At 33.6% G+C, this 17642-nt stretch overlaps 4 protein-coding genes and 1 pseudogene across 5 annotated transcripts; 3 read left to right on the top strand and 2 right to left on the bottom strand.

The window, feature by feature from the left end:
- Window positions 1-232: 232 nt before the first annotated feature.
- On the bottom strand, window positions 233-10386 carry LOC123904967 (annotated as a pseudogene).
- Window positions 3725-6233, top strand: LOC123903926 (photosystem II 22 kDa protein, chloroplastic-like). The gene is made up of 4 exons (XM_045953615.1): window positions 3725-4193; window positions 4294-4407; window positions 5253-5490; window positions 5887-6233. Exons 1-4 carry the CDS (start codon window positions 3981-3983, stop codon window positions 6129-6131), a joined length of 810 nt encoding a protein of 269 aa, XP_045809571.1. The 5' UTR covers window positions 3725-3980; the 3' UTR covers window positions 6132-6233.
- Window positions 10387-10447: 61 nt separating the features above from the next.
- On the top strand, window positions 10448-11145 carry LOC123904966 (secreted RxLR effector protein 161-like). Its single transcript, XM_045954569.1, has 2 exons — window positions 10448-10452; window positions 10497-11145. Exons 1-2 carry the CDS (start codon window positions 10448-10450, stop codon window positions 11143-11145), a joined length of 654 nt encoding a protein of 217 aa, XP_045810525.1.
- Window positions 11146-12285: 1140 nt separating this feature from the next.
- On the top strand, window positions 12286-13937 carry LOC123903918 (uncharacterized protein At4g08330, chloroplastic-like). 2 transcript variants are annotated; one of them, XM_045953606.1, is made up of 3 exons: window positions 12286-12452; window positions 13227-13318; window positions 13511-13937. In XM_045953606.1, exons 1-3 carry the CDS (start codon window positions 12358-12360, stop codon window positions 13639-13641), a joined length of 318 nt encoding a protein of 105 aa, XP_045809562.1. In that variant the 5' UTR covers window positions 12286-12357; the 3' UTR covers window positions 13642-13937. The 2 variants fall into 2 exon arrangements, with proteins under 2 accessions (XP_045809562.1, XP_045809561.1); XM_045953605.1 differs by having other exon boundaries at window positions 12290-12452; window positions 13227-13937.
- A 1123-nt stretch (window positions 13938-15060) lies between these two features.
- LOC123903917 (protein PELOTA 1-like) lies at window positions 15061-17275 on the bottom strand. Its single transcript, XM_045953604.1, has 5 exons — window positions 16642-17275; window positions 16261-16336; window positions 15986-16061; window positions 15841-15873; window positions 15061-15383 (listed from the first exon to the last, which is right to left on the bottom strand). The coding sequence occupies exons 2-5, from the start codon at window positions 16299-16301 to the stop codon at window positions 15282-15284; spliced, it is 252 nt and encodes an 83-aa protein (XP_045809560.1). The 5' UTR covers window positions 16302-16336; window positions 16642-17275; the 3' UTR covers window positions 15061-15281.
- Between the last annotated feature and the right edge of the window lie 367 nt (window positions 17276-17642).

The raw sequence follows: 17642 nt of genomic DNA, 5'->3' as shown, positions 1-17642 counted from the left end.
TATGATGAATATGGATATGATCGAGCATGAATAATTACACTTAAAAATTAGCAGATACTGGAACATCGACCCGTGCACTGCACGGGTCTGATTAGCTGTAAGATATTTAATGATTAAATAAGATATGATAATTCCAATAATGTAAAGTATACGAAAAAAGTTGAATAACTTTAAACGATAGTTCAACAATAATTTTGGATAAATATTCGTATAAAGAAAATTATGTTATATTACGGAAGATTTTCTTATAGACCACATTCGAAGTCTTAGTCGTATCTTCACCGTCGTCATCGATGATCAATATTTTTTATCCTTTTCTAGAAGTAACTCTTGAAATTGCAACATACAACTAACCATGTGAAAACACTGACGACGGAAGATATATATCCCAACATGCTTTAAAGATTGTCCCTGACTCTTATTAATAGTCATCGCAAAAGAAATCATTATAGGAAATTGTCTCCGTTGAAATTTAAAAAGAATTCTCACGTCAGATGGTGTCAGAGAAAATCTAGGTATGAAAACCTGATCACCAATATTACTTCCTGAAATAATTTTTCTTTCAAGAGCACGTTTTCCCAATCTCGTAATAATAAGTCTTGTTCCATTGCATAATCCTAATTTTTTATTCAAATTCCTTAATAGCATAACTGGAACTCCAACTTTAAGTCTCAACTTGTGATTTGGAAGTCCCGACATAGAAATCATGTTCAAAAATTCGGGAGTATGAACATCATCCACTGTTTGACCGTCTACATTTTGTGTGAGTAGAGTATCATAACTCAAATATATTTTTTCTTCACCAGGAATTAAATCCAACATATAATCATTTATTGTGTCGAATATTGAATTTTTAGGAGCTATTATAGCTCTATTTTTGAAATACGTTATATCGTTCATGTTTTGTAAAAGTTGAAGATATGTGCTTTCAACGATAGAAGCAAAAGGATCATCTGAATTTGGAATCAATAAATCTAATGGAATGTCAAGTTCTAAATCATCGTCGTTGTCATCTCCAATTTCTCCATCGCCAACACCCAAAACTCATTCAGAAAACAATCTTCTTTGTTCAACGTCTGCACTCGAAGCACCACCGAGAAGCCTCATGTTTTTACTCAATGTTAAAACTTCACAAAAATTCCAAAGAACCGAAGAATTAATAGTAGCATGAACAACTTATGGCCTTGTACCTTTGGGTATTACTGGTAGAATTTTTCTAAAATCTCCGACAAAAACAACAACTTTTCCACCGAAGGGAATGTGTTTATTTTTTTCATCAACGGACTTGAGAATATCTTTTAAAGTTCGATCAACAGCTTCGAAACAGTGTTTGTGCATCATTGGTACTTCACCCTATATAATGAGCTTTGCTTTTTGTATTAATAGCGCCAAAGGGATTTTAGGAACTATGATACATGTTGAAAACTCGTCAACATTTAGAGGAATGCAAAACCTTGAATGTGCTGTTCTACCGCCAGGTATAAGCAATGCAACGATCCCACTTGAGGCAACTGAGCGTAATGCGGCTGACATGGCCCTCCAGATAAATGTCTTCCCTGTACCGCCATAACCATAAAGAAAAAACACACCAGGTTTGTTTTTGTTAACTCTTGTCACGATTGTGTCATATACTTTACGTTGCTCTGAAGTCATAGTTGACATCAATCTAACATGTTCCTCAGCTAATGATTGTTTGTTATAATTCAATTCGTCGTATATTAAACTATTTTGTATATCAGGAACTAATGATGTGTCTGCTCTAGGCATTGGAGGATAATCTTTTAAACTCTTCCCACAACTACGTAACATCATCTCAATATTTGCTAGTACATATTGTATCAATTGATCATCGGTTAATATTAAATCTGCAATGTTAAAATCAAAATAATGAATGTGATTAGTGACATGACAATGGTTGTGCTTGGTTGTATTGCAAAAAAAAATTGATTTAGCAGAATTGAGTTTGATAGATTTGATTTTGGTTAAAAGTGAGTTAAACAGAATTGATTTATGTTTGGATACATTAACATAAAAATAAAGGGTATTTATAAAAAATATCAATTCTTTTTCCATTTTTTTTTTTGACAAAATTCTTTTTCCAATTTTAAAAAACTACAATTTAATAAATTGAATAATAAATAATTTAAAAAGTGATATAAGCATTACATGAGACATTGAAATGTGAAAGATGTTTTTTTTTTAATAGATTTCAATATTGTTGAAGGTGTCATAGTATGAGAATATATATATAACTTTCTAAATCACACATGATAATAACTTTTCAAATCTCACATGATAATTATTCTCTAAATTTATGATCCGGTAGAAAAAAATCATTGATCACGAAAGACATAAAAATATTTCGTGATGAATAATATAGTCAACAATAATTTTGTTATGATATACTTTTAAAATTGATGGTGTTTATCAATTATTGCACATAATTTTAATCATAATTGGTATATTTGTCATAGTGGTTGTAAATATTGCCTTGCACTTAAGGGTTGCGTGTTCGAATCCTAGTCAAGACAAAATTATATTACTTTTTAATAAAAATTGCATGATAAAATGGAGGGAAAACATGGAAAACAAATTAGGGTTTAGAGTTTGCTTGTGTATACAAACTTATAATATAAAAGATTGGTACATGTACTTTAAATCTTAAATACCTATGCCATGCCACCTATAACCGCATAAAAATACATGTATATCTTAGACAAAAGAAGTATGTTTAAGAATATATGCAGATGTTTTTGTTTTAAGATTAATTTCTACGTCAACTATAAATAAGAAGAATGTTTGATTTATAATAGAGGTAATCCATTAACCTAATGTCTTAAGATATTGTGATCCTTGAAACATTTAGCTTGATGTTTCTTCCGAGCTTCCCCAGACTCTCAACTAATGGTATCATAGTCATGGTTGAGAACACACACTAGAGGGGAGAATGTTATGTTTCAAGTGTGAGTAAGTCTCTCATCGATTATGAATGAGAAAAATGTTAGATTTATAAGAGATTTGACCCATTAACTTAATGCTTTAAAGTTTTAGGTGAAGATGCCACGTCTTCCTCTCTTATGATCCCGAAGCATTTGACCCGACATTTTTCCAGAGTTTCATCGAATTTCCCAACCGTATATGTATATCCTAGACAAAAAAATGAACAGCTACAGATACAAGTATACATTCTTTATATATTGATATTATAGTTAGCTTGTAAGGTGATACTTGTATATACTTATAATTCATGGGTATGAATAGTGAGTGGTCTGATATGATAGAGAAAACCAGATAACATATGATCTGACAAATTTTGAATTAAGCTATCATACCATCTTAAAATTTGGATCGAACATAACTCAAGTCTACAAAATGACTAACAAGATGAACATTGTCTCTCTTTTTTTTTGTTTTGGTTTTCACCACTAGTATCCGGCGCACTGGACCGTCTAATTTGGTTCGGAGGTCAGTTCTAACATCAAGTGGTTCCAGCCCCCTCCCGATCACAGTTGCGGGGAATTGAACCGTCCTATCAAGTTCAGCACCAATCACCATTGTACCAACTAATAATTGATATATGAACATTGTCTCTACTTATAAATAAACTTATGTCGACAATTTTACATTTAATGTGACTCTTATTCATATAAAGACTAAATAATTTATTTCTCTAAAGTAAATGTGTCAAAATAAATATTTCATAAGTTATCTCTTCACTTGAGGCAGAGAAGAAAAAGGACCCCAAATAAAACACAGTGCCTCAAATGAAAACATTATCATAAAAACCACATATAGTACTAAACGAGACGTGGGCACATAGTTGCCTATCATTGAGCATTTCTTTCATACACACCACATCCACACACCTTATTATTAAAGATAATATTTCCATTCTACTATGTTTTAGTAAAATCTTGCAATCACATTTCATACCACAAACACATTTCATAGTTCATACCATAACTCAACATAGTATAGTAATGGCACAAACTATGTTACTCATGTCTAGTGTCTCTAGTACTTATTCCGTGGAATTGAAGAAAGATCCTTTGCTTCAATTACAGTGCCAAAGATTGAGGCCTAGAATCTCTGATGTTTCATTCAACCCACTTTCTTCAAATTCTAAGCGTTTATCATCTCGTACATTCACAACTCTTGCTCTATTCAAATCAAAAACCAAAGCCCCTGCTAAGGTAGTACTAGTATATACTCATTTTCAATATTTATATTTTTAATGTCAAATAAACCATTTTTATAATCTAAAGTTTGTTTGGTTTGATGAGATATATTTAGGTTGTAAAGCCAAAACCAAAGGTTGAAGATGGTATCTTTGGAACTTCTGGAGGATTTGGTTTCACTAAGCAGAATGAACTATTTGTGGGTCGTGTTGCTATGATTGGTTTTGCAGTGAGTAAATCTTAGCTCTCCACATTGCCATGTCAATTTCTCTTATTTTCATTGCAATTGAGACTTGTTTTTCTCTCCTCTCACAGTCAATGTTTAAAATCAGAATATACAGAACTTTTTGAATTGACTTATTTGAGTTTTTTTTTTTTTAATAGAAACGACTTATAACATGTACATAAATTGTTTTCAACTTAAATCTATAAAACAACTTACGGTTTTTACTAGTTACTAGATAAATGCTTATATTATAAGTGTTCCGGTACACTTAAAAAGTCTCACATCGTTTGGAAATCGAAATTAAGAGTAGTTTATATAGAACACTCACACACCCTAACTTACCGAGGCGCCTTTTACAAGGGACAAAATCGTGAGGCTCACATGTGATGCGGCCCAAAGTGGACAATACCTCAGAACGTGGTGTGACACACTTGAGGGTGAAACGGAATATTGGCGCTAGAAGGCCTCTATCCCCTTAGCCTCGACCGGAAGGCAACTGTTTCAGTACACTATAAAAAGTCCCACGTCACTTGAGAATCGAGGCTAAGGGTAGTTTATATACAACACTCACACACCTTAACCCACCAATGAATCTTTTACAAGGAACAAAACCGTGAAGCTCACATGCGACCCAAAGCGGAAAATATCTCGAAACACACTTTAAGTCAAATGTGGTCATAGAAATATTTAAAAAGAAAAATGATGATTTGCGTATTGATATTTAAAAAACAATACTCAAAATACAGAAGTCATCTTTGATAGAGAAGTCATCTTTGATAGACCAATATTAATTAATTAGAAATTGAGTTAGATATATTATGGCATGAATTGTTTCATTTGCATTGCAGGCATCAATATTGGGTGAAGCATTAACTGGCAAAGGAATTCTAGCACAATTGAATTTGGAAACTGGAATTCCAATTTATGAAGCAGAGCCACTTCTCCTTTTTTTCATTATCTTCACTCTTCTAGGAGCCATTGGAGCTCTTGGTGACCGTGGTAAATTTGTTGATGATGAACCAACTACTGGTGGTGTTATTCCTCCTGGAAAAGGCTTTAGAGCTGCTCTTGGTCTCAGAGAAGGAGGTAATTAACTTTTACTATTAATTCATGCTTAATTTCTAATATTTTCGAGTAAATAAGCATTTTGGAGGGCCTGGACAAGACAATTTCAGTTGTATGGTTTTTGATTTTAAAATGGTTCCTAGAATTGGAGAAACTGGGGGCTAAAGCACTGAACAAAAACTAAAACATTTGTCCTTCATTGAATCACATGATAACTTTCTGCACCGAACATAACCTTCTGTGTTGTTTTGTCATTTGTTACATCATGTACTTATATTTTTTAGAACAAATTATATCTGAGTTTTGTGGTTAGGCTATTTCAATACAAGTAGTATCACAAGGCAGGCCTTAGGCTAAATTAAATTGGTTACAATATAATTCATATACTAATTAATTTGTTTTGTGAATAATGATCAGGTCCTTTATTTGGATTCACAAAATCCAATGAATTGTTTGTTGGAAGATTGGCTCAATTGGGTTTTGTTTTCTCATTGATTGGAGAAATTATTACTGGGAAGGGAGCTCTAGCTCAGCTCAACATTGAAACTGGGGTACCAATTACTGAAATTGAACCACTAGTCTTGTTCAATGTTATTTTCTTCTTCGTTGCTGCTTTGAATCCTGGAACTGGAACATTTGTAAAAGATGAAGACGAAGATTAGATTAGACATTAATTAATTAATTAATTAAACACTTTGTTTGTACTTCAACAAAAACTTGTACGTTTTGTTCATCTATCATTAATGCATTGAGTTTCTTCTAAACTGGTTACTTAATTACACATTGCTCCTCATTGTTGTTTACTTTAGGATATCATATGATACTTCGACTACAGATTATGGTATCAAATCGAAACTTATAATACAGATTCCTTCATCAAATGCACACTCTTTAAGCGATTTCTGAGTTTTGAGGCATGTCTTGGGTGGGTGATGTTTGAAACCAAACACACCTAAATTCCGAAGCCCGAGCAAGTGCCTGCGGGCTATGGATCCACCCTTGGCGTTGTGACCATAATCGTCACATAAAAAAGCAGGTCAAGTGGTTATCCGACGATGAGGAACCACAATCGTCACATTGAGAATGTTAAAGAAAAGATTGGACCATTAACCTAGTTGGTTGATAAAATATAAGTGAGTTTAAATATATAATGAATCAAGAGAAAGGATCAAGTCACTTTTGGCTCAAACCACTTTTAAATTAGAATTTTTGAACGAGTCTGGTTCGTAGGTTTATGGGTTTGAAATTGTAAGCTCGCTTTTCGAACATAACTTGTCCGGACACTAGAATTAAACATATAAATTGGTTCAAGGTAAAAAAAAAATTGGTTTAAATCACCGAATTGAACGAATCACTTGAAAAAAGAGGTGAGGCTAGAAGAAAGAAAATTCTTTAGTACACTCGAATATATAATAAGGTCGTCTACACGGAACAAGCAAGTCATGCCCACACCAGTACAAGGAATAACAGAAGAAACACAACAGAAGAAAAAACATAAATAGCTAGAAAAATAAGATGAATTCATGGAACACATATTTATCCCTTTTTCAATTCCTGCACCATGAATTGAATTCATGGGAAATATTTTTGTGGCCTTCTTATAGTGTATCTTGTTTAGACGGTGGTTGTGCACTCCACTCCTTGTTCTTTTCCACTTGTTTTAATAAAATCATTTATTGATTAAAAAAAAACACAAATATACTACAAAGAATTTCTAATTGTTGTTTCACTCCCTTTGCAGGTATATCTTGCTGCAACTTCTCAATAATATTTCTAAAACTGCAAAATATACTTTGATAATAATTTATCACCATTTCGAAAAGTAATTTCCAAATTATGATAAAAAATGTGCATTTTGATAAAAAATGTGGATTCTAGGAAACGAAAATAAATGTTTTTGGAATATATTTTCTGAAACAAAATGTATTTCGGATTGTATAATCCAAAGTATTATGGCCCAAAATGAAGAGTATTTTGGGATTTTTGGCCTAAATTGCAAAAAATCACACATGAATTGTTTCAAAGTGTATATGTGATTAATTTGAATAGTCAAACTTGAGAGATAGATAAGAGAAATGATCTCATTAAAAAAAAAAATGAAGATGAATAATGAAAATAAACCAATTCTATTTGAATATCTCCCTATAAATAAAACTCATAATATATTTTCAGTCATTATGTATTCAACTAATCAAACCCTTAGAGTTGCTGAAACTAGTCAAATATCACTTTGTTTTTTATCCAAACTATACTCCGGTTTAAATTTATTATATGCTCTCTCTTTTTCCCTTTTTTTCCTTCAGAATTTGAAATAGTAGTCAAAAAAATAAAATATATGAAATCTTGGGTCATGAGAAAGCAGTCAAGGGATCTTTTACATTGGGTTTAAGAACAACACCGCACTTTAATCCAAAATCTTAAGGTATTTATGAGTTTTTTCACTTATAAAGCGTTCAACCTTCACTTTTCTAAGCAATGTGAGACTTAACTCACCTCACACTTGCTACAACCTCCACTTTTCTAAAAAATGTGGGACTTAACTCACCTCACACTTGCCACAAAAATCTCCCCCTCAAATATGAGTCATTCAATTCATCATGCTCCCCCTCAAGCGGAAGCTTTCGCCATTCATACACTTGCACCGCTGTTGGCCACACGCAAGGGGACACGCCACCTGACCACCTTTGTTAGGAAGACTTTCGATACAAGGAGTCGATCAAACCCTTCTTCGAACCATCGACTCTGATACCGATCATCTACATTGGATTAAAAACAACCATACAAGTGAGTTTGACATCATACTTTAACCCAAAATCTTAATGCGTTAGATTTATGGGTTCTTTCACTTATAAAGTTCAATCTCTACTTTTCTAAACAATGTGAGACTTAACTCACCGCACACTTACTACAATCTCCACTTTATTAAACAATGTGAAACTTAACTCACCCCACACTTGAACTTTCTAATTTCTCCACTTAAAAAGTAATTTAAAATTGAGTTAGACAGAGAACTAATAAGAGATCAACGTGTATCAAACGTTTTATTCAAAGTACCTTTCAATTGTGTTATATTTATTTTTGAGAAAGCAATCGATACACTTAGAAAGTAATTTAAAATTGAGTTTGATAGAGAACAAATAATAAATGATTAATGTGTATCAAACATTTTATTCAAAGTACCTTTCAATTGTATTATATTATTTTTTTAAGCAATTGTATTATATTTCATAGAATATTTATTTAAGCCACTAAATTTAGTCTAATGATAAGAGATTTGGGTAGTACGCAGAACGGCAGAAGATCATATAGGTTCGATCTGTTAAATATAATAAACACCAGAAAAAAATAAATTAGATGTAGACACTGACCCAATTCCTCCTAATGGCATAGGAGTGCCATCGGCAGTCATGACTGACATAGGTGATGTAGGATTTAAAGACAAAAAAGACTTATAATCATATGACATATGATGTGATGCTCCAGAATCAAGAACCCATATGGAAGATGTACCTGACAAATTAGACGGGGTCAAACCTTTAATAGAGGAGACAGACGTGGCATGAGGCTGAGTGGCGAGAAACTTTTGGAATTGCTCAGCAAGATCAAACACTCGTGAAGTAGTCTCTTGTGGGTATACATGACCAATACTAGAGCTAATGGGAGAAGGAGCGGCAGCAACAACATTAGCCATAACAAACAATCGGAGTAACAAAGTAAGTGGTAGCCTATCAGCGGAAGACAAATTTCAGAACCAAACACAGAAGCACCAATCACCAAATCAATAGACAGAACACCAACAACAAAGCTCGTAATAAAACAAAAGTGTACCAAATAATCCCCAAACTGCCGTTAAAAATAACAAGCCAAAATGTGCCGAAAAACCAGAACCACAATGTGCCAAAATACAAACTTTATGCTTGCAACAAGCAAGAAATAAACCCAATGATATAAGATCCTATAAACACCATTCACGTGGCAGCGGCAGCACACAAATAGGAATATCAATCCTATTAATTCCTTCAAAGTATATAGGTATATGATTTCTCAAATTCAAGGTGGGTAGAGAATCAATGCCAATTCAAGGATTCAAAGAATTTAAAATTGAACAAATGGAAAGAATTGAATAGATGAGATCGCAACACCAAAGAATAAACTCAAATGCCAAATTGATTCAAGAAACCCCAAATTTTACTAAATCAAAACCGATTTTTTTTCTTTTTCATAAAACCAACTAACCATATCATTCTCCCTTTCTTTGTTGTGTTTCTTCAAAGTGATGAGTAGAAAGAACCATGCTCTATGATACCATGTTTGGATCTCATTGAGCGCTACAAAGCACGCCTTGTTGCTAGGGGATTTTCTCAACAATATGGTATGGATTATGAAGAAACATTTGCTCCAGTAGCCAAGATGACAACTATTCGTACTCTTATTGCAGTTGCATCTGTTCGCCAGTGGCATATTTCTCAAATGGATGTTAAAAATGCATTTCTTAATGGTGATCTTCACGAGGAAGTTTATATGGTACCTCCACCAGGTGTTTCTCATAATCAGGGGGAAGTGTGTAAGTTGAAGAAGACCCTATATGGTTTGAAACAAGCTCCACGAGCTTGGTTTGAGAAGTTTAGCACTGTGATTACATCTCTTGGCTTCCGCTCTAGTGATTATGATTCGGCTTTGTTTGTTAGAACCACTTCTCATGGTCGTATTTTACTCTCATTATATGTTGATGATATGGTTATTATAGGTGATGATGTTGATGGGATTGTTGATTTGAAATTACAGTTAGCCAAACAGTTTGAGATGAAAGACTTAGGCTCTCTTCGTTACTTCTTGGGTCTTGAAGTTGCCTACTCTCCTAGAGGCTACCTTCTCTCTCAATCCAAGTACATTGCAAACATTCTTGAACAAGCTCATCTTTCGGATACAAGAACAGTAGATAGTCCTCTTGAGTTGAATGTGAAATATGTTCCCTCTGATGGTGTTCCTTTACCAAATCTCACTTTGTATCGTACTTTGGTTGGCAGTCTGGTGTACCTTACAATTACCAGACCTGATATTGCTTATGCTGTTCATGTTATTAGTCAGTTTGTTGTCTCTCCCACTACAGTTCATTGGGCAGCTGTTCTTCGCATTCTTCGCTATCTTCAAGGGACACGGTTTCAGAGCATTCTATTTCCCTCATCCTCTGCATTGGAGTTACGTGCTTATTCTGCCGCTGATTGGGCTGGTGACCCAACTGATCGTAAGTCTACCACCGGTTTTTGTATTTTTCTTGGAGACTCTCTTATTTCTTGGAAGAGTAAGAAACAAGATATTGTCTCTCGCTCCTCTACAGAAGTCGAGTATCGTGCTATGGCATCCACTACTACTGAAATAGTTTGGTTGCGTTGGTTACTTTCTGATATGGGTATTCCTCTTTCTGAACCAACTCCCATGTATTGTGATAATAAGAGTGCCATTCAAATTGCCTACAACTCGGTATTTCATGAACGCACAAAGCATATTGAGATTGATTGCCATTTCACTCGTCATCATCTTCAGCAGAGAACGATTACTCTACCGTTTGTCTCCTCCTCCTTGCAGATTGCTGACTTGTTTACGAAAACGCTTTCCTCTAAACGTTTTTGTTTATTGATTGACAAACTCTCGATGCTACCTGTTAATGCATCGTGAGTTTGAGAGGAGATGTTAGATATTAATTATTTATGTTTTTATTATATCTTGTATTGGTAAGGGTAGTTTAGTCTTTTTCTAGTATCTAATATTTATACTCTATTGTAACCTTTACTCTTCAAGTTTTATTCATTGTATTGAAACCCTAAATCAAATTGTCTTTCTCTTATGTATGGTTATCATTCTTAACATGGTATCAGAGTCGGGTTAAGGACTGCAATGTGGGCATTTGACCCAGGACCACGCTAGGCGTGAGGGTGGGTGTTGAATATGTTGTTGTGTTGTTGGAGTTTGTTTGAAGTCCCACATTGCTTAGGTTCCCGGACGGTTAAGTGTATAAATATGTGAGGGCAACCTTACTCTTTGAGCTAGCTTTTGGGGATGAGAATCCAAGCATATTTAACACGATCTTCTCTGACTCCATTGTAACAAAAAAAAATTCAGACAATTGATCGATTGATTTTATTAGGTTTTTTTTTTATATACGATTTTATTAGTTTTCAATTCCAACAAGAATCAGGATTTTTTTTTATAAAACAAGAATCACGATTTAAGATCTTAATTAATTTTTTTTTAGTAAACCAAAGGTATCCTCCGTACGCAACTACAAAGACTAATCCTCTCGATGTAACTGAGATCCATTTAAGGGGTTAACCTCTCCCAACAAATGTTTCTCCATACACACCGGTCGGGGATCGAACTAGATCTTAATCTATATTTATACTGTATATAAAGATGATACATGAGTTTTGGTGTAGACTTTTCATAATCTATACTATATATAAAGATGATACATGAGTTTTGGTGTGAACTTTTCATAATACCAATAATATCCTTGATTTTTTTAGTAGCAACAACAAACTGACCATAACATAAGACATATACATATTTTTTTTTGGATATAAGTTAGACAGAGGTAGGCGCGGAACCTAACCCGTTAATTATAAATACTAACATTAAACAATATTTTATAAATAATAATTACTAATAACTGTTGAACAATATTTTATGATAAGGAGTAATATTTAAGGTGTGATGTGATGTGGAAATGGGGTAGAGTCAAAGTCGTCGTCTTATGGTGGGCCACGTTCGTTTCCAAACAACACAACAATAACAACCTTGTCTTGTCAGTTTCCTCTTTTTTCACTTCTTCTTCTTCTTCTTGTTATTCTTTCTCAATTCTCAATCATCATCATCATCATCATCATCATCATGGACAATTCGATTCTTCAAAATAATCACACTCCAACTCCAACTCACTCCTCCCGTTCCACTTCTTCCAGGAGTCTAAGAGATGTTCGCTACAGGTTCTCTCTCTCTCTCTCTCTCTCTCTCTCTCTCTCTCTCTCTCTCTCTCTCTCTCTCTCTCTCTCTCTCTCTCTCTCTCTCTCTCTCTCTCTCTTCGTTGCTGATTAACTTCTTAATTATGAATGAATACATGCGAATGCTACTTTCTTAGATGTTAATTTTTTCCAATCCAAATCCGTTTCATGTTTATATGGGATCGAATCGTGATACTCCCTACCAAGTTCAGCGTTAATCACCACTGAACCAAACCAACTATCGATTAGTTATTTGATTCAATTTTACTAACATCTAAAGGAGCCATAGCCTAATCATACATTCATTTTTCTTTTTTGCATTATAGACATATTTTCATATAGTCTCATATTCTGTTTCCAAATGCATTCTAGCTACCAAATTTAAGATTAATCAATTTCAATCAAATTTTATGCGAAAAATAAAATTGCGCTCTCTAGTACTTTTGTGATCGTGGTTGTTCTACAACTCAAACACATATCTTAGAAAAGAAAAAAAAGTATTATTTGAAACACCTTAAAAATGTGTCGAAAGAGTGGAGTGGTGATTAACAAGAGAGATTAAAGATAGTAATTTTGATTACATCATATTTTTTACTTTTTGGTAGCAAATGGATGAATGAAAGTGAAACATTATTGGAATATGTTTTTGACACTCATAGTAATTTTGATTACATCACATAATTTACATTCAATTGCTACTTAATTATTCTAATCTTGATTTACTCATTACATAATTTATATGTACTATGATTTTTGCAGCTGTGGTTCTTGCGGATATGACCTTAACCTATCTTCGTCCAACCGAAACACATCATCAATAGATTCAAAATATGGAAAATCAATAAAGCGAGGTATGATATCATTCTTCAATATTGATGATAGCAGGTTTACACAAGTTGATGAAATTGAATGTGCTCCACATTTTTCCAAGCATTTGTGGGGTTTGTTTCGCCGAAAAACAAAGCTTCTTTGTCGCAAATGTTGCAACCATATAGGTTATGCATACAATGGTTACAACTCATCATCACCATCTTTTATTCTAGTATCATCAAATGGAGCACAACCATCACCTTCGACTAAAACACCGACTCGTGTGAAATATAGCATTCGTATTCGTGCCTTGCAGCCTTCCTCTTCCCAAGAATCTGGAAATGGAATCTCTGTCTTGGCTTGAAAATTTTACATACGTGGTAGATATTGCATTGTTTCTTCCTATATAGTACATAATGATAATCACCAGCAATAAGGATGTATGGAGTTCATTATTGATAAGTAAATACACAAAACTCTGTTTTAGCTAGGATTTTTGTGTTCATTCTTCCAATCTTCCCCTGTTTGTCTCAAGTGCTTTAATATTTTTCATTTTGAATTCTATGTTGCAAATGTTTGTTAAATGTGTAAATTTAGTGGGAAGAGATTGATTTTATTCCATTTAAAGACGTGTAAAATGACAAGTTTCCTAATGTTAAATCTAGTGTTTTGTTTGGCAAAAAAAATACTACCTCCGTCCTTAATTATAAGACTCTTTTGAGATTTTTCTTTGTCCCTTTTTATAAAACTCCTTTCAAATTTTCAAGGGTATTAAATATTTTTTTACCAACATATGCCCCTAATTATAGTGCATCTTTTTCTACAATCTCTAATAAATACACTAAAAACATTAACTCATTTTCACTCTTAAGGATAAAATTGTAAAAGCAATACCAATTATCAACAAATTTAATATCACAATCAACTTTCTTAGTCTCCGTGTTTTTCTTAAAAGGGTCTTATATTTAGGGACGAGGGTAGCACTAGTGCAGAAAGGGGATTCCACTACCGGCCAAATAGGGATTCCACTACTGGCCGCGGCCGGTAGTAAACACACTCGTCGTTGTAAGTCAATACTTTCCACGACGGGTCTTTTTATACCCGTCGTGGTATGTCAGGTTTCTACTGTATTATTAATTAAATTTATGAGGATTCCACGACGGTTTTTACAAATACCGGTAGTGGTATGTATGAGATTCCACTACGGGTATTTTCAATATCCGTAGTGGTATGTATGGTTTTCATTTTTTTTTTTTAGAGTCTGGGATTCCACTACCGGTATTTGTAAATACCGGTAGTGGTATGTATAGTTTTCATTTTTTTTTTTTTAGAGTCTGGGATTCCACTACCGGTATTTACAAATACCGGTAGTGGTATGTATGGTTTTCATTTTTTTTTTTTTTAGAATCTGGGATTCCACTACCGGTATTTGTAAATACCGGTAGTGGTATGTATGCTATTCCATTTTTTTTTTTAGAATTGAGGATTCCACTACGGGTAATTACAAATACCCGTAGTGGTATGTTAGTTTTCACTACTGATTGTTATAAATATCAGTAGTGGTATGTTAGTTTTTTTTTTTTTTTTTTTTTCGTTTTTTTGTAGCTTCCTGTGCCTGCATATTAATATGAAAAATCAAAACTCTAGAACAGTAGTGGTATGTATGGTTTCAAATTTTTTTAATATAAATCATGGGGATTCCACTACGGGTAAGAAATTTGGCATTCACTTAAAATGTCTATATAGAGCAGATACAACTACAAAACATAATTTAAACGCCAGCCTAAAAGGAACGGTACAACTTGAGTAGAATCAAGTGTTAAAATACTGGAAAATTATGGGTTACAACTTACAACAATAAAAAGTCACAAGGTTTTCATATAATCAACTATAATTTTCATGTTACTTAAGGCTAGTTACCTAACAAGGCTTTCTTAAACTCATATAAACATAGGAATAGAGAGGAGAAGAGAAGATGCAATGAAGAAAGCAACCATACTTGTATCATGAGCTTGTGTGTGCGAGAATGATGCGTGATTTGTTTTCAATAATAGGTCGCAGCTGTCTTCTTTCTGCCTCCAAAAATAAGTGACGATGAAACTGATCCTGTAACAGAAATAGAGACATAAGATAAATAATAAGCATAACAAACACACTAAACTATACCAAATCCGTCCGAGCTTATGCATGGATATCATTGTCATTAAGAAATGTATATGTGGTATCAAATTGTAAATGCTCACTAAGAAAGAAGAAGCCCAAAAAGATCAGCAGGATCAATTAAACTTGTGCGTGCCCCTTTCTCAATTTTGTTGGACTAAAGAATAAATATATTTAACACTGGTGAATAAAGAATGTGCAGGCAACTTATAAGTTATATCTAGTGCAGCACAAATAAGCTTATAAAGATTTGAGTATACAAACTCGCAGCAGATCACTAGCACATATTCTTTAAATTGAACAAACTATATATATATATATATATATATATATATATATATATATATCACGAATGAGAATAAATGCTAAGCATGAGAAATACCAGTACTCGGGAAGAATTTACCTGCAAAACATTCTCAAAGAACTTATTCAAAGCCTACAAAAAGGAGGACGATGATTTAGAATTGGAACAGTCATGTTATAGAATTCATTCACAGCAGTATGTAACTATTATCATTTTAAAAGAGAGGCAGACAGAGAGAACATACTTTCTCAAAACCAGCAATTGCAGCCCCATGCTTGCGAGGAATTGAAGCTTTTATCCGTGAACGAGTAACAGTCATACTGTTATGTCAGTCATAAGATGATGAATAAATACATCAACAAGAAGAACCAGTATTTAATATACATGTGGTATGTGGTTCCACACAGAAATCAAACACACCCGACACCAACAATCCTACTACTCTATCGAATGGTCATCTTAATCTTAATATAAAAATGATAAGTGAAACCTATTTAATGAATGTTACTAATATAGTACCTTCTACCAACAAGGAGGATATGGGCTAATCCTTCTTGCATTAACACCACGGCTAGATCAGCACTTGCAGCAGGATCTGCAAAATAAACATGGAATATTGTTTACCATATTGACATTATTTACACCAACAATCATATTACAAGCCGACCAGATGAAGAACATGACTTCCATTTTGCTTAATGAATATGAATGTGATTCTACATGAAACATTTACTTAATTACTTCACTTTTGCACATTTTTCCCTACTTTAAATGGGTGCAGGGTTAAAGATATATTACATAAACTAGCAGATCCATTATTTCCCATGGTTCCCACAAACACATATTAGTAAAAACGCCTATTATAGAATTGACAGATTCATCAAATAAACGATAACATACCAGAGGCCTGCTGGAGTACCAAATATGCTTCTTTTCAAACGCTTGAGTTATGTAGCACCGATACTTTATATTGAAGATGTATCTAGTGTCCGTATTTATGTCACATTCGGCGTTCATGTTTGTGTCGGCGCTTTATAGCTTGAGTTTCAATAACTATTATTTAAATGCAATAGAATAAACAAAATCTTTCATTCATTAAACTCTACAATTGACTAAAAAAGAATCTACAAAAGAATCAATTTAATCATATAAAACCCTAGTATAAAAAAAACCTATACAAACAAGTTTGTACACTATGGATTATCACCACCATTGATGAACAAGAACACCAATATCTCTAAGTTCAGTAAACAAATCCAAACAATCAGAATAACTTTTCTGAAACTTAGAACTTCTCTGACCAGAACAACATCTCTGCCATCTATTATAATGACACTCAAGAAAAAGCTCATCAATCAAACAAATAGCACCAGTTTGAATCAACTTAGGTATCAAATGAAACTCAGTACCTTCAACATCCATTTTCACAACAACAAAATCTTTACTTGTAACAACAATCTTTAACCAATAAGCAAAATCAATACCTTGAATCTTATCCTTATCACCCATATGACTTGAAATTGTTTGAACAGGATTAATCCTATTCATACCCATTCCTCTACCTTTCATCATCATTTTCTTACTCGGGTCTCTCGTAATCTCGAAAAATGATGTCTAACCCAAGCGAATGAAAACGAATGAACAAGAATGAAAACGAATGAAAACGAAAACGAATGAAATTTGGAGGAAGTTTGATTTATTCATACCTTTACCGAATAAAAACGAAGAAATTTGGAGGCGATTCAAGCATTCTAGGGTTTGGAGAATGAAACCGAATGAAATTGGAGAGATTGGAGAATGGAGAATGGAGAATGGAGAATGGAGAGATTGGAGAATGATTGGGAAATTGGAGTGTTTGATTTGAAGAACTTGGGACGATTTGGAAGAACTTGGGACGATTG

This window comes from Trifolium pratense, linkage group LG2, assembly GCF_020283565.1.
Source record: "Trifolium pratense cultivar HEN17-A07 linkage group LG2, ARS_RC_1.1, whole genome shotgun sequence".
In the NCBI taxonomy this organism is placed as follows: domain Eukaryota; kingdom Viridiplantae; phylum Streptophyta; class Magnoliopsida; order Fabales; family Fabaceae; genus Trifolium; species Trifolium pratense.
This window is presented reverse-complemented; position numbering and strand designations above follow the sequence as displayed.

Excerpts from the sequence above, each read along its gene's own strand:
- LOC123903926 (XM_045953615.1), top strand. The coding sequence starts at position 3,981 with ATGGCACAAACTATGTTACTCATGTCTAGTGTCTCTAGTACTTATTCC. Across the intron at positions 4,408-5,252 it reads TTGCTATGATTGGTTTTGCA|GCATCAATATTGGGTGAAGC; the intron begins GTGAGTAAATCT and ends TTTGCATTGCAG. Across the intron at positions 5,491-5,886 it reads TCTTGGTCTCAGAGAAGGAG|GTCCTTTATTTGGATTCACA; the intron begins GTAATTAACTTT and ends AATAATGATCAG.
- LOC123903917 (XM_045953604.1), bottom strand. The coding sequence starts at position 16,301 with ATGCAAGAAGGATTAGCCCATATCCTCCTTGTTGGTAGAAG. Across the intron at positions 15,874-15,985 it reads CAATTGCTGGTTTTGAGAAA|GCTTTGAATAAGTTCTTTGA; the intron begins GTATGTTCTCTC and ends TCCTTTTTGTAG. Across the intron at positions 15,384-15,840 it reads TCTTTGAGAATGTTTTGCAG|GATCAGTTTCATCGTCACTT; the intron begins GTAAATTCTTCC and ends TTTCTGTTACAG.
- LOC123903918 (XM_045953605.1), top strand. The coding sequence starts at position 12,358 with ATGGACAATTCGATTCTTCAAAATAATCACACTCCAACTCCAACTCAC. Across the intron at positions 12,453-13,226 it reads CTAAGAGATGTTCGCTACAG|CTGTGGTTCTTGCGGATATG; the intron begins GTTCTCTCTCTC and ends TGATTTTTGCAG.